Source organism: Pezoporus wallicus, unplaced genomic scaffold (assembly GCF_028554395.1).
Source record: "Pezoporus wallicus isolate ANWC-B61680 ecotype Strahan unplaced genomic scaffold, APGP_CSIRO_Pwel_v1 contig_7461, whole genome shotgun sequence".
Taxonomy (NCBI): domain Eukaryota; kingdom Metazoa; phylum Chordata; class Aves; order Psittaciformes; family Psittacidae; genus Pezoporus; species Pezoporus wallicus.
Genome location: NW_026637976.1, coordinates 832,880 through 852,919, shown reverse-complemented (window position 1 = coordinate 852,919; position 20,040 = coordinate 832,880). Strand labels below are relative to the sequence as shown.

Here is a 20,040-nt window from a genome sequence, read left to right as displayed (position 1 = left end):
AGATGCTTAGAAAGCCTCAGGCATCACCTATGTGCTGTATAAATGGGATGTAAAGCGTGCTGATGTTGTCTCCCACAGTGAGACCAAACCACGGTGGGCCCTGCCTTCAGCAGGCAGCAGTGCACGGAGCATCCTCACCCAGAAGATGAGGGTAATAAACTAAACCCCATACAGAGCTTTGCACAAAGCCTGCGGCCACACAGCGCTGGTGTGGAAGAGCCCAAGGCAGAGCAGAGGGGAGCGCGACCTCCTCCCACCAGGAGCCTGGTGGGATGCTGCAGGGCTCAGCCACACAGAAACTCAGTTCAGCTCCATCCCTCCCTTCACACAAAGGCTTTTTGTCCTCGGCCCCAGACTGCCCTCGCCCACACAGACCCAGCTCTGTCCTGCAAAAGGGCAGATGCTTTCCTGTGCTGCCAGAGGGGATGAAGATGACGAGAGCAGCTCATGCGACCCTGCATGTAAAACAGCACGGGCTGGGCAGAGAGATCTGCTTCTCCTTGCAGGCAAGAAGGAAACCCCACTGATGTGATTCTGCCTCTCTGCAACCACAGCTATCATTGCCCTCTGGGGCTGTGCTACTTCATGGGAGTCAGAGAAGTGGCCACATAGCCCTGGCAGTGCTGGGGAATGGTTGGATTTGATGATCTTGAAGGTCTTTTCCAGCCTGGTTGATTCCATGGACTCTAGGATCAATCTCAAGCAGATGGCCATGGCAGGACATGCAAATTCCCCACACTGCCCTCCAGACCTGACTGTGCATCCTTTGGGCAGGCACTGCGACAGCAGAAGGGGCACAGGCAGCACTGGGGACAGGCAATGTTACCTCCAGCCTCCCAGAACCTGCCTCCATGACAGTCAGAGCAGCGTGGAGGACAATGCGGAGGGGAAGGATGGGTTAAGAACACTCAGCTCCCAAAGACCCAGAAATCACCTCACTGAGAATCACAGAGCGATTTGGGCTGAAGGGACCTTAAAGCTCATCCAGTCCCAGCCCCTGCCATGGGCAGGGACACCTTCCACTAGAGCAGCTTGCTCCAAGCCCCTGTGTCCAACCTGGCCTTGAACACTGCCAGGGATGGGGCAGCCACAGCTTCTCTGGGCACCCTGTGCCAGCGCCTCAGCACCCTCACAGGGAAGAGCTTCTTTATATCTAACCTTATATCTGACTTTCTTTATATCCACCTACCCAAAGCTTATCTGCTTTTCCTTTTCAAATGGACCATCAAGAGTATTCATAGATAACACTTTGCTCTGCTGGACCCAGCAGGCTTGATAAGAGTACCCAACACCAACCCGGCTGCAAACCATCTCTGTTTTATGCATGGGGAAACTGAGTCACAGAGAAGCCTCCTTTTCTCTTGGCCCTCACTGGGGGTAAAGCAGACTGTACCCGGGTGCATCAGGTCTCAGTGGCATCCCAGAGGCTCACAGCACCAAGCCCCAGCAAATAAACCCTGGTGGGGAGAGGAAATGTTGGCTGAGGCTTGGAGCCCTTGGCAAAGGATGCACTGTGCATTTGGGGATGCTGGAGGGCGGGAGGCTGCATTGGGATGGGTGTACTTACTTTGGGTCGCTTCCACTGGATGCCCTGGATCCTTGACTTGTAGAACAGTGAATCATCATTGGCAGGGAAAAGCGGGTCCTCGAAGAGCTGCTTCCTCCGCTGACATTCCTTCTTCAGGGAGGCGTAGCGCTGGTTCTCGTAGGGCTTCACCGAGGAGAACATCCTTCCCCGCCGGCCCTGGAGGATGGGAAAAGTGGGAATGAGATGGGGCAGGGTCTGCCCAGGGACACTCAGTCCTCCCCTGCAGGATCTGAGTGGCAGGACCAAGACATCACGGCTCATCTACATTGCTAAACCCACTTCTGGAGTCCCATGAAGCACCCCTGGCTCCCTCCTGGAGGTATCACAGAATCATAGAATCAGTGAGGTCAGGAAAGCCCTTTAAGCTCATCCAGTCCAACCATTCCCAGCACTGCCAAGGCCACCACTGCCCCGTGGCACTGAGGCCTCGTCTCCATGGGGTGTGAACACTTGCAGGGACGGTGACTGCAGCCCTGCCCTGGGCAGCCTGTTCCAATGCCTGAGCACCCTCTGGGGCAGGAATTGTTCCTCAGCTCCATCTAAACCTGCCCTGGTGCAGCTTGAGGCCGGTTCCTCTTGTCCCATCCCTTGTTCCTTGGGAGCAGAGCCCAGCCCCTCCTGGCTCCATCCTCCTCTCAGGCACTTGTAGGCAGCAATCAGGTCCCCCCTGAGCCTTCTTTTCTCCACACTGAACCCCCCAGGTCCCTCAGCCCTTCCCCATCACACTTGGGCTCCAGCCCCTGCACCAGCTTCATTGCCCTTCTCTGGCCCCGCTCCAGCACCTCAATGTCTCTCTTGTACTGAGGGGCCTGAACTGAACACAGGATTCGAGGTGCAGCCTCACCAGTGCTTCATCACCAATTTAAACAGGTAGGGAAAATCCTACATATAAATGAGGAGGGACCAATGACTTCTCTAAGCCCAAGCATACCTTTGCTGGTCCTTGCACACAGGATTCCCATTTGTCCCCCAACCTGACCAAAACAGGCAGAATAGAAGACCTGCCTCTTAGTGAATTTGTAACTCCTTTGGGAAAAACAGAGCTCCCAGAGGCAAAGGAGGAGAAGACATCCCCTGCAAGACACGTTCCATGGGGCTAAGCCCTATCCAGAGCATCCCCTCCATGCAGCCTTGAATCACAGAATGGTTTGGGTTGAAGGGATCTTAAAGCTCATTCAGCTCCAACCCCTGCCACGGGCAGGGACCCCTTCCACTAGAGCAGCTTGCTCCAAGTCCCTGTGTCCAACCTGGCCTTGAACACTGCCAGGGATGGGGCAGCCACAGCTTCTCTGGGCACCCTGTGCCAGCGCCTCAGCACCCTCACAGGGAAGAGCTTCTGCCTAAGAGCTCAGCTCAGTCTCCCCTCTTCCACTCATGGACACACATTCCATGATCTCATCGGACACAGCCTCTCAGCAGACTTTAGCAGATCTGGGTTTAATTTAAAAAAGGCCTCCTGGCAGCCTGCCGCGTGTTTCTGGATTAATTATTGTGTCCTGACAGTGCCTGGGCAGAGATGTAAATTTAGCAGTCCAGAAAACAGCAGGAAACCTCTGCCCAAATGCCTCCAAAGAGAGAGCAGTGCCTCTCCATCACCGCTCCATCGCCGCTGCCTTTAGGCCACTGGGTACCAGCCCCTTTGCTCGGGTCCCCACCTCTTCACCCTGCAGGTCAAGCCACCTTGTCCCCACAGCAGGCACAAGGAAAAGGGATGCTCTACAGTGAGGGTGCTGAGGCACTGGCACAGGGTGCCCAAGGAAGCTGTGAATGCTCCACCCCTGGCAGTGTTCAAGGCCAGGTTGGACAGAGCCTTGGGTGCCATGGTTTAGCGTGAGGTGTCCCTGGCCATGGCAGGGGGTTGGAACTGGATGATTTTAAGGTCCTTTCCAACCCAAACCATTCTGTGATTCTATGATTCCACTAAATCACAGACGTTTTTCCAAAGCTCTTTCCCTACTTTCTCTGTATTTATAACAGCCATGTACAACCCTTCCCTCTCCCCCGAATGGGATGTCCTTTCCAAAATGCTGACCATCAGTGACTCTAGTCAGGAAACGAGTCTGGTTTCCTAAAGAAGTGGAGGTCTGTGCCCCATAATCCCAGAGCTGTGGTCTCCAACACCATTCACGGTATAACAAAGGATGCCCCAGATGAATCCAGCAAGCTGACCTCTCATTGCTCCCAAAGAGACATAGAGAAACCGTATGCTTATTGCCCCATCACATATGGTGGGACACGGAAGCTGCACTAAAGGCTAATTGGAAGCAGCTAATCTGTAAAGATCCCAAATCCCTGGGATTATATGATCATTTACAGTTGGGCATCAGTTTGGGAGCAGTCAGATCCCTGTTAATGCATCACTGGGATTAGCTGAAGGGAAGAAGTTGTTTGAGAGCTCAACCAATGCCTGCGCTTATCAGAGCGATGCTCCAAGAGCACCATCCAGCCTCCTCTCCTCTGGGAGGGATGAAAACACTTCACTTTGCAAAGCAGAAGAGCAAAGCACAGGTTTTAATTGATGCTGTTTATCAGCCTGATTAACAGCACAAGCACTCATCACTCAGAGCTTAAGTGAACCCAAAATAACCCCCTTGTTGGCTGTTCCACAGGTATCAGTAGCTAAAGCAGCTTGTGGGATGCTCTGTGCCAGGCAGCCACCTTTATCCAAATCATAGAATCAACCAGGTTGGAAAAGACCTTTAAGAGCATCCAGTCCAACCATTACAGCACTGCCAAGGGCACCACTAACCCATGGCACTGAGGGCCTCATCTACATGGTTCTTGAAGACTTCCAGGGATGGTGATTCCATCACTTCCCAAATCACGTAGTGTGTCCCAGCCTTGCACCCTGGGATGCAATGACTGGTAATGACTGTGCAAAGGGGCAATTAGGCCTTTAATTAAACACGATCTGAACTGTGTGGACCCTGTAGTATGGACTGGGGACAACAGGTAGATGCATCTCCCACAAGGAGACCATTGGCACTGGATGGCCAACAACCAACTGACTCCAATGTCTCCCTAATCCCATATCCCCAGTGTGGAGGAAGAGCATTTAGTGATCCTCCAGGATGGTTGATTTGAGATTTTATAGTTTATAACATCTTAGCTTGCAGGATAAAGCCAGGGAGAGCATCTCTGCCTTCAGTGTACTGTATAACCAACTCTATTAGGAAACCAAGGCTAGGACCTTTCCTGCATAGGACCAGATACACAAGCATGAATACACACAGGAGCCTTTGAAGACAGCTCAGAATATCCAGGTGCTGTGGTACAAAGTGATGCTCACAGGATTTTCTCCTTGGCATCAGGATCAGTTCCCAGATGCTGCAGAGAGGCCCGAGTGCATTGCCTGCCCTTGGAAAAGCCTTAAATATAAATGGCCTGATACAAAAACCTTAATAAAACACCAGATTTACTCCTTGTAGAAGAGCAGACAGCCTCTTTGAGCAGTCAGGGAATGCAGCCAGTCATCAAAACACACATCCACCCTGCTATGAGGGCAAAGGAGGAGCTAGCCTCTGGACCTTCAGCAGAGAAAGGGGGTGAAGGACAAGGGACCCGTCCCCAGGGAAGTCTTGGGGACAGCTTAGCAGTGAATGAGCTCCTTCTGAGTGACAACCAGGCAGGACTTTCGCAGTGACAGCACCCACTGCTATAGAGACACAGGCAGTGCTGGGAAGGGGTGGTTGGCAGCTGCCTTCTGCATGAATACCACGGCCTGAGAGAAAGGATGCTGCTGTTCACTGAGATGGGAGGTGAATGGCTTGGACTTGTGCATGAGCTGGTCTGACAGATGGGAAAGGGCATTTCCATGGGAAGCTGTGCAGGAAGAACCAGTGAGATTCAGGGGAAAAGCCTGGAGAGGAGGAAGAGAATCATGGAAAGGTTTGGGTTGGATGGGACCTTAAGGCTCATCCAGTTCCAACCCCCTGCCACGGGCAGGGACCCCTTCCACTAGAGCAGTTTGCTCGAAGCCCCTGTGTCCAACCTGGCCTCGAACACTGCCAGGGATGGGGCAGGTACCTTTCTAAAGGCCACGGTTGGGTTGCGTTAAGGCAGGAGTTATGGTTTTGATGCAGGAGATGCTGCACCCTGCTCCCAACCTGTCCCGTGGCCAAGGGCTGGCACTTGGCTGCTCATTCATAAAATGACTGCTCCTCCCCAGCCAGCTCTGCAACAACAGCTTGGAGCTGTGTTTTCCTATGTCCCTTGCAACACTGACAGCCAAGAGACACCCAAAACGTCCATCCCTATGAGAACAGGACCATGGTTCTTCCCAAGCAGCTCCAGCCTAATCTGCCTGGGGGAAGAGGACCAGCTCCTCGCTGTGCTATCCCACTATACAGTGACTATCCCCTCGAGAGCCATCCGTCCTTGCTGCGGGGCTGCTCTCACATGATGGAGGTGGATTTGAGCTGGACAGGGAATGGCAAGCAGAAGGAGAGGGGATAATGTTCAGGATCATTTAAAGGCAAAACTTAATTGGGAAATAATTAAAAGGAAGGGGCCGTGGGGAGCGCTCCGAGGGCAGCGTTAGAATTCATTACTCTCTCTAATTTGCAGCATTTCATGCTTACCGGGCTGAACATCAGGTCTGCCACATTAAAATGCTCAAGGGCTAATGACTCTTCGCCTTCTTGCAGCCAGCCAGGATGCTTCAGGAGGACAAGAAGCGGGTGTTTTCATGCCTGGTTGGAATGAACAGCCCTCCACGTGCATTGAGCAGGGAGGGGAATCTGCACTCCCACCTCTTAGAGCCGAATGATTGGGAACAGAGGTTTGAGCCCAACCTTAATCCGGCCACAGAGCAGTTAAATAGGAAAGCATTTATTTGGAGCACTGAGCCAGAGTTATGACTCAGGGTGTTGTGGACTCCCCCGTTTCACTCCAGCATCATCCAGCTCCTGCCAGCTGGTAATGAGCATAATTCCAAGCACTGCAATGGGGAGAAGGATTGGAAGTGCTTGTGTTGGCCAGGACCAAATACTTGCTGAAAGGCTCTTCCTTGCTCCCCACAAACCGCTTCCTCTCCTTCACTTCCAGCCAGGAGGATCCTGTACCAAGGGAGCTGGCACGGGATCACCGTGCTTGACTTATCGCAAGGCTGCACCCTAGCCAGGAGCAAAGGGCTCCTTTCTTATCGATCCTATAGGACAGACAAAACACCTCTTAACCAACATCTCCATGGACAGAAAAGCCTCAAGTCACAGGCTATAGGGTGAAAATCCCATTGAAAAGCCATCAGGACCATGGTCCACAGCAGGTCTGAGCTGCATTCCCAAAGCCCTTTCCCACTCCAAGCTGTGCATCAACCATAGCTGTGCTTTGGACTCAAAAGCGGCATGGCCCAGAGCCAGCAGCACCACGCAGCATCCTCCGTTAGCCCCATGCACAGGACTGGAAGTTGAAGCCACGCTGATGGAACATAGGAAATGAGGCATCGTTTCTACTCGAAACTGACTGGTTAACAGGGGAGCCAGCTCCTATGGGAAGTTACAGGTAGTTCATCTCCAGATGCATCTGAGCAGAGCTGGAGACCCTTCCGGAGTAGCTGCTTTGACCAAAATGCAGATCAAAGAGCATTAACAGTGGTTACACGCTGAAACAAACCCGCTGACAAACGGAAGGCTGAGTGCCCCTTTCCTGCCTTTATCTCTTCCCTTCATCCGGTGGCATCTCTGTCCTCATCTAAGCTACAAACTTTGCTAGGCTAAAGGTGAAACAACCATCTTCACTCAATTATATTTATATCAAGCTCTGTTTTTTGCCAGGGATTTGGTGCAGCACAGGTAGGACCCAAATCCAGACACCTGAACACAGCCTTGGCTGACACGGTCTAGCGTGAAGCATCCCTGCCCATGGCAGGGGGTTGGAACAGGATGATCTTAAGGTCCTTTCCAACCCAAACCATTCTATGATTCCATGATCTTTAGCTGAAGGGTTAATTTTGCATGTGTGCACATGGGGATAGGCCATCAAAACCTCAGTGTAGTGGATTTAGTCTCCAAAACAACCCCTGATGGGTTAGGGGCTGTTTGCTCTGAGTGAGCAAACCCACTGCATTCATAGGGCTTTTTGCAAGCACTTAAGTACAGCAAATGCTCCCTGTGGATGCGTCCTCCTTTAGAGTGGGAAACAGCATCACTATCGAGCTGCAGGGATCCTGGTCCCTTCCACAAAGCACTCTGAGACCTACAGAGGAAGGTGCTGTCTGAGAGCAGGCTGTTACTGCTAGAACCTCAAGACATCAAGCACTCTGTCATTAAAAAGGTGCATTTGCAGCAGTGCCAAGGAAGGGACCAGGGTCACTCCTCCCAGTGCAAGTGATTCCCTATCCGCAAAGCCTGGCCGGCAGCATCTGCACAACATCAACCCCAGAGAAGACGTCACGTTTGGATCTTGTTTTCATCAGTGCTCAGTGATTTTTATCATGTTTGCTTTATTTCCCCTGCTTTTTACCCTCCAGAGCATTGCTCTTTCGTTGCTTAACAGCTACAAGACAGCACGGGGAGAGACAGAGATGGCCAGAGGGTTTGCATGGAGGGGCAGTGTTTGGATATGTTGGGGTTAATGGAGGGTTTAGGCATCCTTGGATACCCCCCCTCCTGCAGGAGCCATGGGGGAGTGACAGCCAGGAGCTCCCTTTCGCTTGGATAACTCACCCCTTTCGCTTGGATAACTCCCCCAGGGAGGCCTTTGGCCTGGGGAGTTCCTCATTCCTTGCAGATATGAGTCACCATGTGCAAACAGAGCCCATGGTGGAGCTGCAGGAAGGAAGGGCAGCCCTGCGCCACAACCCATAATAACCCTGCGCTGGCAGCAAGCTCTGCCTGGCAAGAGCACTGCACACACAGTGCAGCACCAGCCAGACTGCTCAGCACAGACCTTAAGGTCAGATGGGACCAGGACATGCACCTGAATGCATCTTGGCACAATGAGGAGTAACCAGCTCAAAGCACTGCTGGTGGCAGCATCCCTCCCCCTGGACCAGCCAATGCAGGGGGTGCAGAGATGCAGGACGAGCAGGAACAGGGGTGGAAGGAGACCAAAAGGAGGTGGCAGAAGGACAGGCCCCAAAGCACTGGGAAGAGGAAGGATGGAACATGCCACCGGGCAACCAGCATTGGCCAAGGGAACAGAGAGGAGATGGAGATGTTCATCATTCACCACGGTCCAGCTCATCCCAACCCACTGATGGCTTGGGAAGAACAGAGATGCTCAGTTTTGGGTACCACCAACATACCCCCAGGTGCTTTCCAACCCCTGAACCATCCTTACCACGGCAGACACGCATTACATCAGGCTTGCTCATCAGGCCCCAGCAGGGTTAAAGCCCCTTGTAGCTCAGCAGAGACTGCAGGGCCAGCATGGGAAGGTGAATTAATGGGCTTGGCCAATGCCCAGCCCCTGGGGACAGCCACCACATCACTAACCCTCCCCATCCCAGCACCCCAGCCATGACCCTGGTTAATGATTGCAAGGGGCAGCACAGAGCACCAGCAACAGTGAACACTCCTGAGCTCACCCAGGGGGAAAGCTTCCAAAACCAAGAGGAAACCATTCCTGATGGCTGGAACCTCGTCCAGGGCTCCCCCAGGTTTATATATATGGCAGCTTGAACTGGGATGGAGCAGCCCAGGGATGTGGGGCTGGTCTCACCAAGCAAGGTTTAGGTTCAAACAAGGCACTGATCACATAGAGCAGGTTTGCAGGCAATGCAGAAATACAGCCTAGGGAGAGCAAATCATGCACAAGAATAGAGCCACCTCCGTTTGTAGTTGGCCACAGGGTGGTTGCTTATAGAATCATAGAATGGTTTGTGTTGGAAGGGGCCTTAAAGCTCACCCAGCTCCAATCCCTGCCACGGGCAGGGACACCTTCCACTAGAGCAGCTTGCTCCAAGCCCCTGTGTCCAACCTGGCCTTGAACACTGCCAGGGATGGGGCAGCCACAGCTTCTCTGGGCAACCCATTCCAGTGCCTCAGCACCCTCACACTAAAGAATTTCCCCCTTATCTCCAACCTAAATCTCTCCTGTTTCAGTTTGAACCCATCACCCCTTGTCCTATCACTCCAGTCCCTGATGAAGAGTCCCTCCCCAGCATCCTTATAGCCCCCCTTCAGACACTGGAAGCTGCTCTGAGATCCCCACACATCTTCTCTTCTCCAGGCTGAACAGCCCCAATGTTCTCAGCCTCTCTTCCCAATAGGCCAGTCACCCCCCCTCTGCACCACACTGAACCCACCCCGTGATGTTACCAGACTGCTGGGGCCTTCTCAGCATCCATTTTGACCACCACTGGCTAAAAAAGAAGGGAAAACCAGGATGCTGCCTGCGCAGGAGTGAACTGAACATCCATTTCTATTATTTATGCAGGGCTTCTAATTGAACGTCTGGACCAGGCTCTTTTAAATCCAGTCACACAGACTCCACTGGAAGCTTTGCCCTCCATCAAGACACTGGCACTGGTCTCCCTGCCAGCTGGGAAAACAAAGCACGGAGTGATGACAGATCTGTACCTCTGTGACACAGCGAGAGGGAAGGACACAAGAGTCACAGAGGGAGCCCACGGAGCCTTTCTCCTGGGTCACGGAAGGTGCTGAATCAAGAGGTTTGTGTCAGCGGCAAATCCATTCACAAAACTCCTGATGAGCACAGCAAAGGCAGCACGGTCCCCATGCAAACGCTGCTTCAAGAGCTCCTGCAGCCTCTGGGATAATTAAAGCAATTGAACTTCAAGAGATGCGGAGACGAGCACCCGAGGAGCAGAAGAGATAACGGGGCTGCAGCTACCCTGTGGGAAACTGAACCAAGGCAGCTGGATGCCACAAGAGCATCCCTCCCAGGCTGACTGCGCTGTTTGCTCCTCTGGCTGGTCCACAGCATCCCTCCTGCAGCTTCAGCGCACATCACACCAACAGCACCATCCCCAGGGTTATGGGTTTCTTCTCTCTCCTTCGTCTTCACCCCCTGGTGCAGGCAGAGCTCAACATTATGGAGACTGGAGTGAGGCCAGAGGAGGCCATGGAGATGCTGCGAGGGCTGGAGCAGCTCTGCTCTGGAGCCAGGCTGAGAGAGCTGGGCTGGGTGAGCCTGGAGAAGAGAAGGCTCCTGAAGGGGAGACCTGAGAGCAGCTCCAGTGCCTGAAGGGGCTGCAGGAAAGCTGGAGAGGGGCTTGGCCAAGGGCCTGTAGGGACAGGCCAAGGGGAATGGCTTGAACCTGCCCGAGGGGAGACTGAGCTGAGCTCTTAGGCAGAAGCTCTTCCCTGTGAGGGTGCTGAGGCGCTGGCACAGGGTGCCCAGAGAAGCTGTGGCTGCCCCATCCCTGGCAGTGTTCAAGGCCAGGTTGGACACAGGGGCTTGGAGCAAGCTGCTCTAGTGGAAAGGGTCCCTGCCCGTGACAGGGGCTGGAACTGGATGAGCTTTAAGGTCCCTTCAACCCAAACCACCCTGGGATTCTGAAGCCAAAGCGAGCACCAGCTTGTCCGCAGGAGGTGGCTCAGGGCACGTTATTACCACACAGTTAACAACAAGCAGGGGATCAGGAGCTGAGCACAAGGCTCCGGGATGGGGATTAAGCACCTGCCTCCTCTCCCAGCACGTATCCTGCTGGAAGCCCTTGCTCCATATCTCTTTAGATACCCTCCCGCTGCAGCAGCCCTGAGCTGGAGCAGTGAACCCCAGGGTACGCATGAGACGCTCCCTGTGCTGTGGGCAAGTTTCACTTCCCTTCACAGGACAGAATCCTGCTGCAGCCCTGGCCACAGCCCCGTGTTAGACGCAATAAATCACTGCTCTCCCGCTCCCGCATGAAGACCTGCTGGGCAAGCAGCCAGTGGGCAGCATCCCCATCCAACACGCACCAGCAGTGGGTGGCCTGGCTCTGCAACAGCAGGTTTGCAGCAGCAGCTTTTACCAGTGCAAGACTTTGCTTGGCAGAGAAATCACCTCCCTTAATCATCCCGGAGCAACCCTTAAGAGTATTTACCCATGCTCAAACCGGTAGGACCTGCTCCGCAAGGCTTTGGGAGCTCCAATGCTGCAAACACCTTATAGGAAGCTCTTGCTTACTGGGGTGTGGCTTGTAAAAGGTAAACCAAAGCAGCCACAAACACTGAGCAACAAACAGGGAGTGCTTCCTTCTTCTCTACATGGGGAATGGGGAAATGGTGGAGCAGCTCCTGATGGGCTGGGGAGGGATGGAGGCAAGCAGAGCCACCTGCATCCTGCACCAAGGAGGGACAGAGAGCCTCCAACAAGTGGAAATGGAATGGAAGCTGGAACAGAAGGATGCTCGATGCAAGGCAGGGATGTGGCTGCCCATCCAGGGAATTCAATGTATGAACGAGCTCGAGATAGAACAAGATAAAGCAGCAACAACAAAAACATAGTGTGGGGGGAGCACCTTGGTTTAAGGGAAGGCCAGGCAGCAGGGCCTGTCTGGGGACCTGTTGGAAAGGGTCCAGAGGAGGGCCACAGATATGATCAGAGGAATGGGACACCTCTCCTATGGAGACAGGCTGAGTTGGGGTTGTTCAGCCTGGAGGCCTTAGAGCAGCCTTTCAGTACTTAAAAGGGACCCATAAGAAAGATGGGGAGCAGGGCCTGTTGTGACAGGACGAGGGATGATGGTTTTAAACTAAAAGAGGGAGATTCAGGCTGGATGAGAGGAGGGAATTGTTCACAATGACGGTGGTAAAACCCTGGCACAGAGAGGTGATGGATGCCCCATCCCTGGAGACATTCCAGGCCAGGCTGGATGTGGTTCTGGGCAACCTGGTCTAGTTGAGGATGTCCCTGCTCAATGCAGGGGGTTGGAACTGGATGAGCTTTAAGGTCCCTTCCAACCCAAACCATTCTGTGATGATTCTGTAATTCTAGGAGCAGAGCTGGAGCCTTTGCCCTTTTCACCCCTTGACCACAGAGACCTTCTGCCTGTCATGTTGTAACTCCACAGAAAGCATTATTACATGTCCCCTTCCCTGCTGGCAAAAGCATAGCCCTGCGCTGTGCTGCCACAGTCCTGTTGGATTAGTTATGGCCGGATTACAGGATAAACCTTGAAGGAACAAACCAGGGCTGCAGCCTCCCTCGGCTGAGGATGAGCTGCAGCCAGCCAAGGAGGCACTTGGCTAAGGAGAAGTCAGTTTGTGAAGGAGGTGCCTGCATGCTGGGGAGAAGCAGCCCTTGCCCATGTACCATTTAACATCTATGTACCATTTCAGAGCCATGTACCATTTCACATCCCATGTACCATTCCACATCCCATGTACCATTTAACATCTATGTACCATTTCAGAGCCATGTACCATTTCACATCCCATGTACCATTCCACATCCCATGTACCATTCCACATCCCATGTACCATTCCACATCTATGTACCATTTCACATCCCATGTACCATTTCACATCCCATGTACCATTTCAGAGCCATGTACCATTTCAGAGCCATGTACCATTTCACATCCCATGTACCATTTCAGAGCCATGTACCATTTCAGACCCATGTACCATTTCACATCCCTTGCACCATTTCACATCCATGTACCATTTCACATCCCATGTACCATTTCAGACCCGTGTGCCATTTAACATCTATGTACCATTTCAGACCCATGCACCATTTCAGACCCATGTACCATTTCACATCCCATGTACCATTTCACATCCCATGTACCATTTCACATCCCTGTACCATTTCACAGCCATGTACCATTTCACATCCATGTACCATTTCACATCCCATGTACCATTTCAGACCCATGTGCCATTTAACATCTATGTACCATTTCAGACCCATGCACCATTTCAGACCCATGTACCATTCCATATCCCATGCACCATTTCAGACCCATGTACCATTTCACATCCCATGTACCATTTCACATCCCATGTACCATTCCACATCCCATGTACCATTTAAAATCTATGTACCATTTCACATTCCATGTACCATTTCACATCCCATGTACCATTTCACATCCATGTACCATTTCAGAGCCATGTACCATTTCACATCCCATGTACCATTTCACACCCCATTAAGGTTCAGCCTCCTAATGTGGGGCAGAGTTAAAGTGGCTGGATGCTTTACAGTCCCCTCTCCCCTTAACCTACATTCATGTCTGATTGAAGCCACAGGACATGAGAGAGCAGAGATGATGCTTGGCTGGATGGTGGGAAGACTAAAACTGGTTCTTTTTGCACAAGGGCAAACCAGGGGACAAGGAGCACTTTTCAGTGCCAGAAAAGTATTTTAAGGTAAAATGCATCAAAGTGTTATTGAACCGGGATGTGAAAGCTGACTGTGGGATGCAGGAGCAGGTAGAGGATGAGGAACTCAATCCAGCCCCCTCTGAAGAGCTGGATCAGGCCCAAAGGAGCTGGTTCTCTGACCTACATGCTGCAAGCTCCCAGCACGGCTTTGCAGGGGTATCATCTGTCACGTCTCCAGCACAGGAGGATCCCCAAAGCAGGAGGATCTGCAATATGGGCTGGAAACGAATGCATCATGCAGAAAGGCAAAAGCTGTGGAAGCTTCCCTGGTCCCAGGAAGGGAAAACCCAACGGCAATCATTCCTCTATACACCATGACCTCAAGAAGTTACCCCTATATTTAGGCACCAAAACGGGGGTGTCTCTTACAGCATAAGCTTCTTTAACAGGAAAACCCTATGGATTTGCATCCATGGTGCAAAGGGAAGAGCTAAGAGCAGGGGAAGGGTTAATGCTGCAGCCATACAGATGCTCCACTGCTTCCCCCATGAAGCCAATGGGTCCATTCTCTGCAGTGCCCAGCGCCTGGCCCTTTCTCCCTGGGTAATCAGCTGGAAGGGAGCAGAGCCAGAGCAATCACTGCACCTCATTCCCCATCCACAATGGTGCCCGCAGGGCCAGGGGATGGAGGAGCACAGCCTGGCCCAAAGCGGGTCAATGCAAGCCCATCATTGAGCCTTTGTGCTCTACAAGCAGCTCAGAAGAGGAGGTGGAGGCAAAGGCATGAAGATAGCAGCAAGTAAATGGTACCCGAGTGTGCCCCACGACACCAGGGGATGAGCAGAGGGTGATGGGTGCCTCTGTATGGGCTGAAACCCTCCTGTAGGTATGGAAGAGGTTTTGGATATCTGTAGGTATCTCTGGAGACCAGTGAGGATGAGGAGGGATTGCTCCCAATCCCAGCCTTTAAGACTCAGCCCCATCCTTCTCATTCTCCACCTATTAACCTGCTGCTGCCCTGCTTGGATGCAGTGTTAGGAGAAGGGACTTGGCACCTCTGCAGGGTGGGATTTAGACCTCACAACCAGCTCCTAAGGATCCCTGAGGGTCTCTCAAAGAGCATCCTTGGGTTTTACAACCCAGTGGAGCAGCTCACGGGCTGGAGCTGAGCCCAGGCAATTCACGTTGAGGAGTTACCTAAGAAGGAGGCAGCTGATGTTCCTGGGAAGGGCAGGAGGGGAATAGATTGCACCAGGACAGATGTGCCTGTAGCAAGATGCTGCACCGAGCAGGAGGTAATGAATGCACAAGCGCGAGTGGATTTAGAGGATGCGCCCGTTCTTAGCATCATCATACCCCAGCACAAACGCTGCCTAAATCTCCCCTTGGGATCACATCCAAAGCCTTCTTACAGCATCAATGCTTTGTTACTAATCTGTGCAGCGAGCAGGGAGGGGAGAGATGGATTATTTATTTGTATGGGGGGGGTTAAGGCATAATCAAAGACAAAAAATCATCTTGGTGACGTGGCCAGGCTTCATCTGCTTCAAGCCATGCCCTGCATTAGGAGGATGCTGAGACCTGCTTGGCTAACACAGCCCTTCCCAAAGGAGATACCAGTTCAGGCCGTTCGGAGCAGAGAATCCCAACCTCCTGCACCAACAAGCCCCAAATCCTCTTTATATCACCTTAGATGAGAGGTGCTGTGCCCTAGTTCCCCATCTCCTCCCTTCCTCCGATGGGATGCAATTGCAGTCTCCAGCTAAGCCTCTGAAACTGAATTAATTCACACCCGTTTGTCCCCACACCAACACTGTCCTCCACTTTAAATAGCAATTCTGCCTCCCTGGTGCTCACCCCTTGGATGTATTTATAGGCAGCGAGCACATCCCCTCTCTGCCTTTGTTTCGCTGGGCTTTTATAGCCTCCCATAATAGCTCTCCATCCCTCTGATCAGCCTCAGAGCCCTGTTTCCTGCACCTGCTCCAGGCTGAGTTAATCCGTCTCAAGCACCAGATCTCAGAGCCTGGTCCTTCTACATTAACTCTTCCATACCCTCATCCCACAAACACCCTTTGCCTGGTTCCTTTCCGCCTTTCCACAGGACCAAACCCAGCCCAACAGGATCCAGCCTCCAAACAGAGCACAAAGCCCCACTCTAGGGCCCGAGGTAAGTCCTAGAGGGCATCTCTCCACCTTGCATCTCATCCACAGGGCCAGCCCATTCCAGAGCAGAGCCTCTCATCCACCCCATGCAGATGGTGCCTCTCAGCTTGGTTTTGCAGGTGAATCTTGGCATGAGAATGGGCTCAGATCTTCCCTCAGAGGCTTTAAGCTGCTCTGCATGGGGTTAATCTGTCCAGCAGTGCCCTTTGCCACCTCCCTTAGCCCTCCAACAGAAGTCTGCTCCATTGGTGCACTCCCACGTGCACTTAGGGTATGAAGCCCCATCAAGTCCAGGAGACCTGAAGCCCTTTGCCTACAGGTTGCTCCAGCACAGACCCCTTTGGTAACAGCCCTGGTTTTCCACCTCCCTCCACCCCGGGAGCCTGAGGATGCTCTCCATGGTTTTAATACGGATGCTCTCCGTGTGGACATGGTTTAGTGGTGGCCTTGGCAGGGGTAAAGGTTGGATGTTAAAGGGTGATGACGTTGAAGACCTTGATGATGTTAAAGGTCTTTTCCAACCTGGTTGATTCTATGGGCATCCATCACCAGCTAAAAGAGCTCCCTTGAACAGACAAGAGCAGGGATTTCGCTGTGCTCAGGGCCAGGTCAAAGCCCCACCTAAGCCATTTCTTACTACAACGGGCAATGATGTGGGGCTGGTGGCAGAAAACAGGGCTGGACTTCACCCTCCCACAACCCTCCCACTTTGATCGTGTCGCTTTGCCCCTTCACTATGTGTCATTGCTTTGCACAGAGGATTACTGCTCCTGTGTGGCACACGGGGTGTCCCTAAGGGATGACAAAGGGGATTTCGGCTCCTGCCACAGCCAAGCCCTGCTGCCTTCCTCAAAACCTGCTTTTCCTTCCGCTAATGCCTTGATCCTCAGCTCTGCTGCCAAGGAGAAAGCTTTTCCCAACCACTTCTGGCACATGGCTCCTGGCAAGCACCAGGCGCCGAGCAAGGCAGTGCCCATGCACACAGCAGCATCCGTACACGGATACCCACTGCAGGGGGAATTCAGACCTCACAACCATCCCCAAAGGGTGTCTCAGGGTCATTAAAAGAGCCCCCATGAGCCCTCCTTGGGTGCTATAACCCTGTGGACCGGCTCAAGGGCTGAAGCTGAGCCCCAGGAGGTTCACATCAGAGAATGACTCAAATAAATAGGAGGCACCCGATGGACTCAGGAAGGGCAGGAGGGAAATGGATTGCAGCAGGGCAGATCTGCTTGGTGCAACGTCTTGCTACAGCCACGAGGCAAGGGTGCTCAAGTAAGGCGCTGCTCCTCCATCCATGCCTGACTTTGCTGCTTCTCATCCTCCCTGGTTCTTGCAGCCCCAAGGATGCTCCCAACACGTAACACCCGCTCCACCTGCATCCATAAGCTCGTCCCTCCTCAATTCATGGAATCACAGAATCAACCAGGTTGGAAAAGCCCTTTAAGCTCATCCAGTCCAACCATTCCCAGCACTGCCAAGGCCACCACTAACCCATGGCACTGAGGCCTCGTCTCCATGGGGTGTGAACACTTGCAGGGACGGTGACTGCAGCCCTGCCCTGGGCAGCCTGTTCCAATGCCTGAGCACCCTCTGGGGCAGGAATTGTTCCTCAGCTCCATCTAAACCTGCCCTGGTGCAGCTTGAGGCCGGTTCCTCTTGTCCCATCCCTTGTTCCTTGGGAGCAGAGCCCAGCCCCTCCTGGCTCCATCCTCCTCTCAGGCACTTGTAGGGAGCAATCAGGTCCCTCCTGAGCCTTCTCTGTTCCACACTAACCCCCCCCCCCCCAAGTTAACTCACTGCTACCCCGAGCAGTGACCCAGCCAGGCTCTCTGCATCTGCCTTGGCCTGCCCCCCACCCATGTACAATGTGGGGTGGGAGATGCGCCCGCAGGGACCCTGTGTGTGAGCCCTGTGGGATGTGAGAGTGGATGGAGATGACAGGAGGGGAAAGTCTGCAGCGAGAAAAGCAGCCGAGGGTTTATAACAGCATCCTCCATGCTCTCCCCTCCTTTCATCCCCATTTCTCTGCCCCCTCTTCCCACCAAGCCTGGAGCGAACGCAGCATCCAGGCAGGAACACGATGGGAACTGGCAATAAATACCTGCTATCAAACCCAAGCATCACACGCAGGTGGATCTGCAGAGCCAGGCGAGCAGCCTGCGCTCACCCAGCACCTACCCGAGTGGGAGGGGAGGGATGGAGCCGCTTCCAACGGGACGCCATCCATTGGGAAGCACCAGGTTGGTTTCTCAGGTCCAAAATGACATTTCTCAGGGTAGGAGGAAAGGGGACGGTGCCTTCCACCCCCGGGATATGGGAAATCCAGGTCCGTTTATCCACTTGGAAACCATTAAAGCCATCAGCCCTGAGCCCCAGCAGCATCCCCAGGAGCAGGAGCTCTCTCTTGCCTTAACTTTCCATGGGACTTTCGAAAAGCCCTTTGGGTTTGTCCCAAAACCATGGATTAAGGAATAACACTGAAACCTCAGGCTTCTTTCCGGGTGCAGAAATCCCACTTTCCAGCCAGCACTGAGGCCTCGCTGCTCCAAGTTCCCATCCAGCTTGGCTCCACCACCAGGAACCGGCCAGACTGGGAAACAGCGATGGGGCTTCAACCACCCGGGACGCAACTTCCACATGCAGCAGCCCCACGCACCCCCAATTCCAGCATCGCCTCCAACTCACCCCAGCGCCCGCTGCAGGCAGAACACGCCCCACACAAGGCAGCGCACGGATGGATGCCGGTGACCGGTTATGGGGTGTTCACCCCCACCCACCCCACAACTCACACACAAACAGCCCCGCTCCCACAGGTGCCCCGAGCATCCCCCTCGTGGGGCTGGACCCCTCGGGCCGGGCACGGAGCTGCTCCCCATGGAAGGGGCAGTGATGGGGGGCCGGGGATGAGCCGCTGCCCCCCCCCGTCCCTTCCGGTCTCTGCTCTTACCTGCCCGCAGCCCCTGCCCGCTGCCGCCGCTCCGGGCGAGCCGCTGCCCGCAGCGCTTCGGCTCCCGCAAGCACCGCCCCGACGGGGCGGGCAGCGGCAGCCGCGCCTGCGCCGGGAACGGCAGCGGGGATGGGGACGGGGAATGGGAACCGGGAGTGGGAACGGGAACGGGAATGGGAATGAGAACCGGGAATGGGAATGGGAACGGGAACCGGGAATGGGAACCGGGAGTGGGAACGGGAATGGGAATGAGAACCGGGAATGGGAATGGGAATGAGAACCGGGAATGGGAATGGGAACGGGAATGGGAATGGGAACGGGAACCGGGAATGGGAACCGGGAATGGGAACGGGAATGGGAATGGGAACCGGGAATGGGAACGGGAATGGGAATGGGAATGGGAACGGGAATGGGAACCGGGAATGGGAATGGGAACCGGGAATGAGAATGGGAACCGGGAATGGGAACGGGAACCGGGAATGGGAATGGGAACCGGGAATGCGAACCGGGAATGGGAATGTTAACCGGGAATGGGAACCGGGAATGGGAACCAGGACCGGCACCGGCACTGGGACCCGACCGCAGGAACGGGATCCGGCTCCGGGAATAGGAACCAGTAGAGGGAATCGGAACCGGGAATGGGAACCGGGAGTGGGAATGGGAACCGGGCCCCCGGTGGGGATCTGGCACCGGGAATAGGAACCAGAAGCAGGAATGGGAACCAGAACCGGGACCCCAATCAGGAACTGGCACCGGGAGTGGGAACCGGGACAGGGAATGGGAACCAGCACCGGGAATAGGAACCGCGACCGGCCCCGGGATCAGGCTCCGGGAAGCGGCCCCGGGAGCAGGAACTGGCACCGCGAAGCCGCATTCCCAACCCTGGGAACTGGGACTGGCACCTCCCGGTGGTGGGAACTGGAAGCGGCACCGGTGAGCGCCGGAGAACTGGGAACCCCCCTGGGAACCGGGACCTGGGTCCAGGCACCATCGTGGGAATGGGGGACTGGCAGCACCTAGATGGGGATCAGGGAACGGGGGCTGCCCAGGCACCAGCAGTTGGGTACCAGGAACTGGGAACAGCCACTGGGACCAGCAGCACCCTGGTACTGGGC

General features: G+C 54.1%; 1 protein-coding gene across 2 annotated transcripts in view; it reads right to left on the bottom strand.

Annotated features, from left to right (window-relative positions):
- Positions 1-18,707, bottom strand: part of CAPN5 (calpain 5) — a 52,447-nt gene extending 33,740 nt beyond the window's left edge. The window contains exons 1-3 of one of the 2 annotated variants that reach the window (XM_057408553.1): positions 6,169-6,667; positions 5,931-6,006; positions 1,568-1,744 (exon numbers count right to left, since the gene is read on the bottom strand). In XM_057408553.1, coding sequence (XP_057264536.1) covers positions 1,568-1,729 — 162 coding nt within the window. In that variant the 5' untranslated portion in view covers positions 1,730-1,744; positions 5,931-6,006; positions 6,169-6,667. Of the gene's footprint in view, positions 1-1,567; positions 1,745-5,930; positions 6,007-6,168; positions 6,668-18,663 lie in introns of those variants that run through there. The other variant, XM_057408554.1, reaches the window with a different exon arrangement.
- Between the last annotated feature and the right edge of the window lie 1,333 nt (positions 18,708-20,040).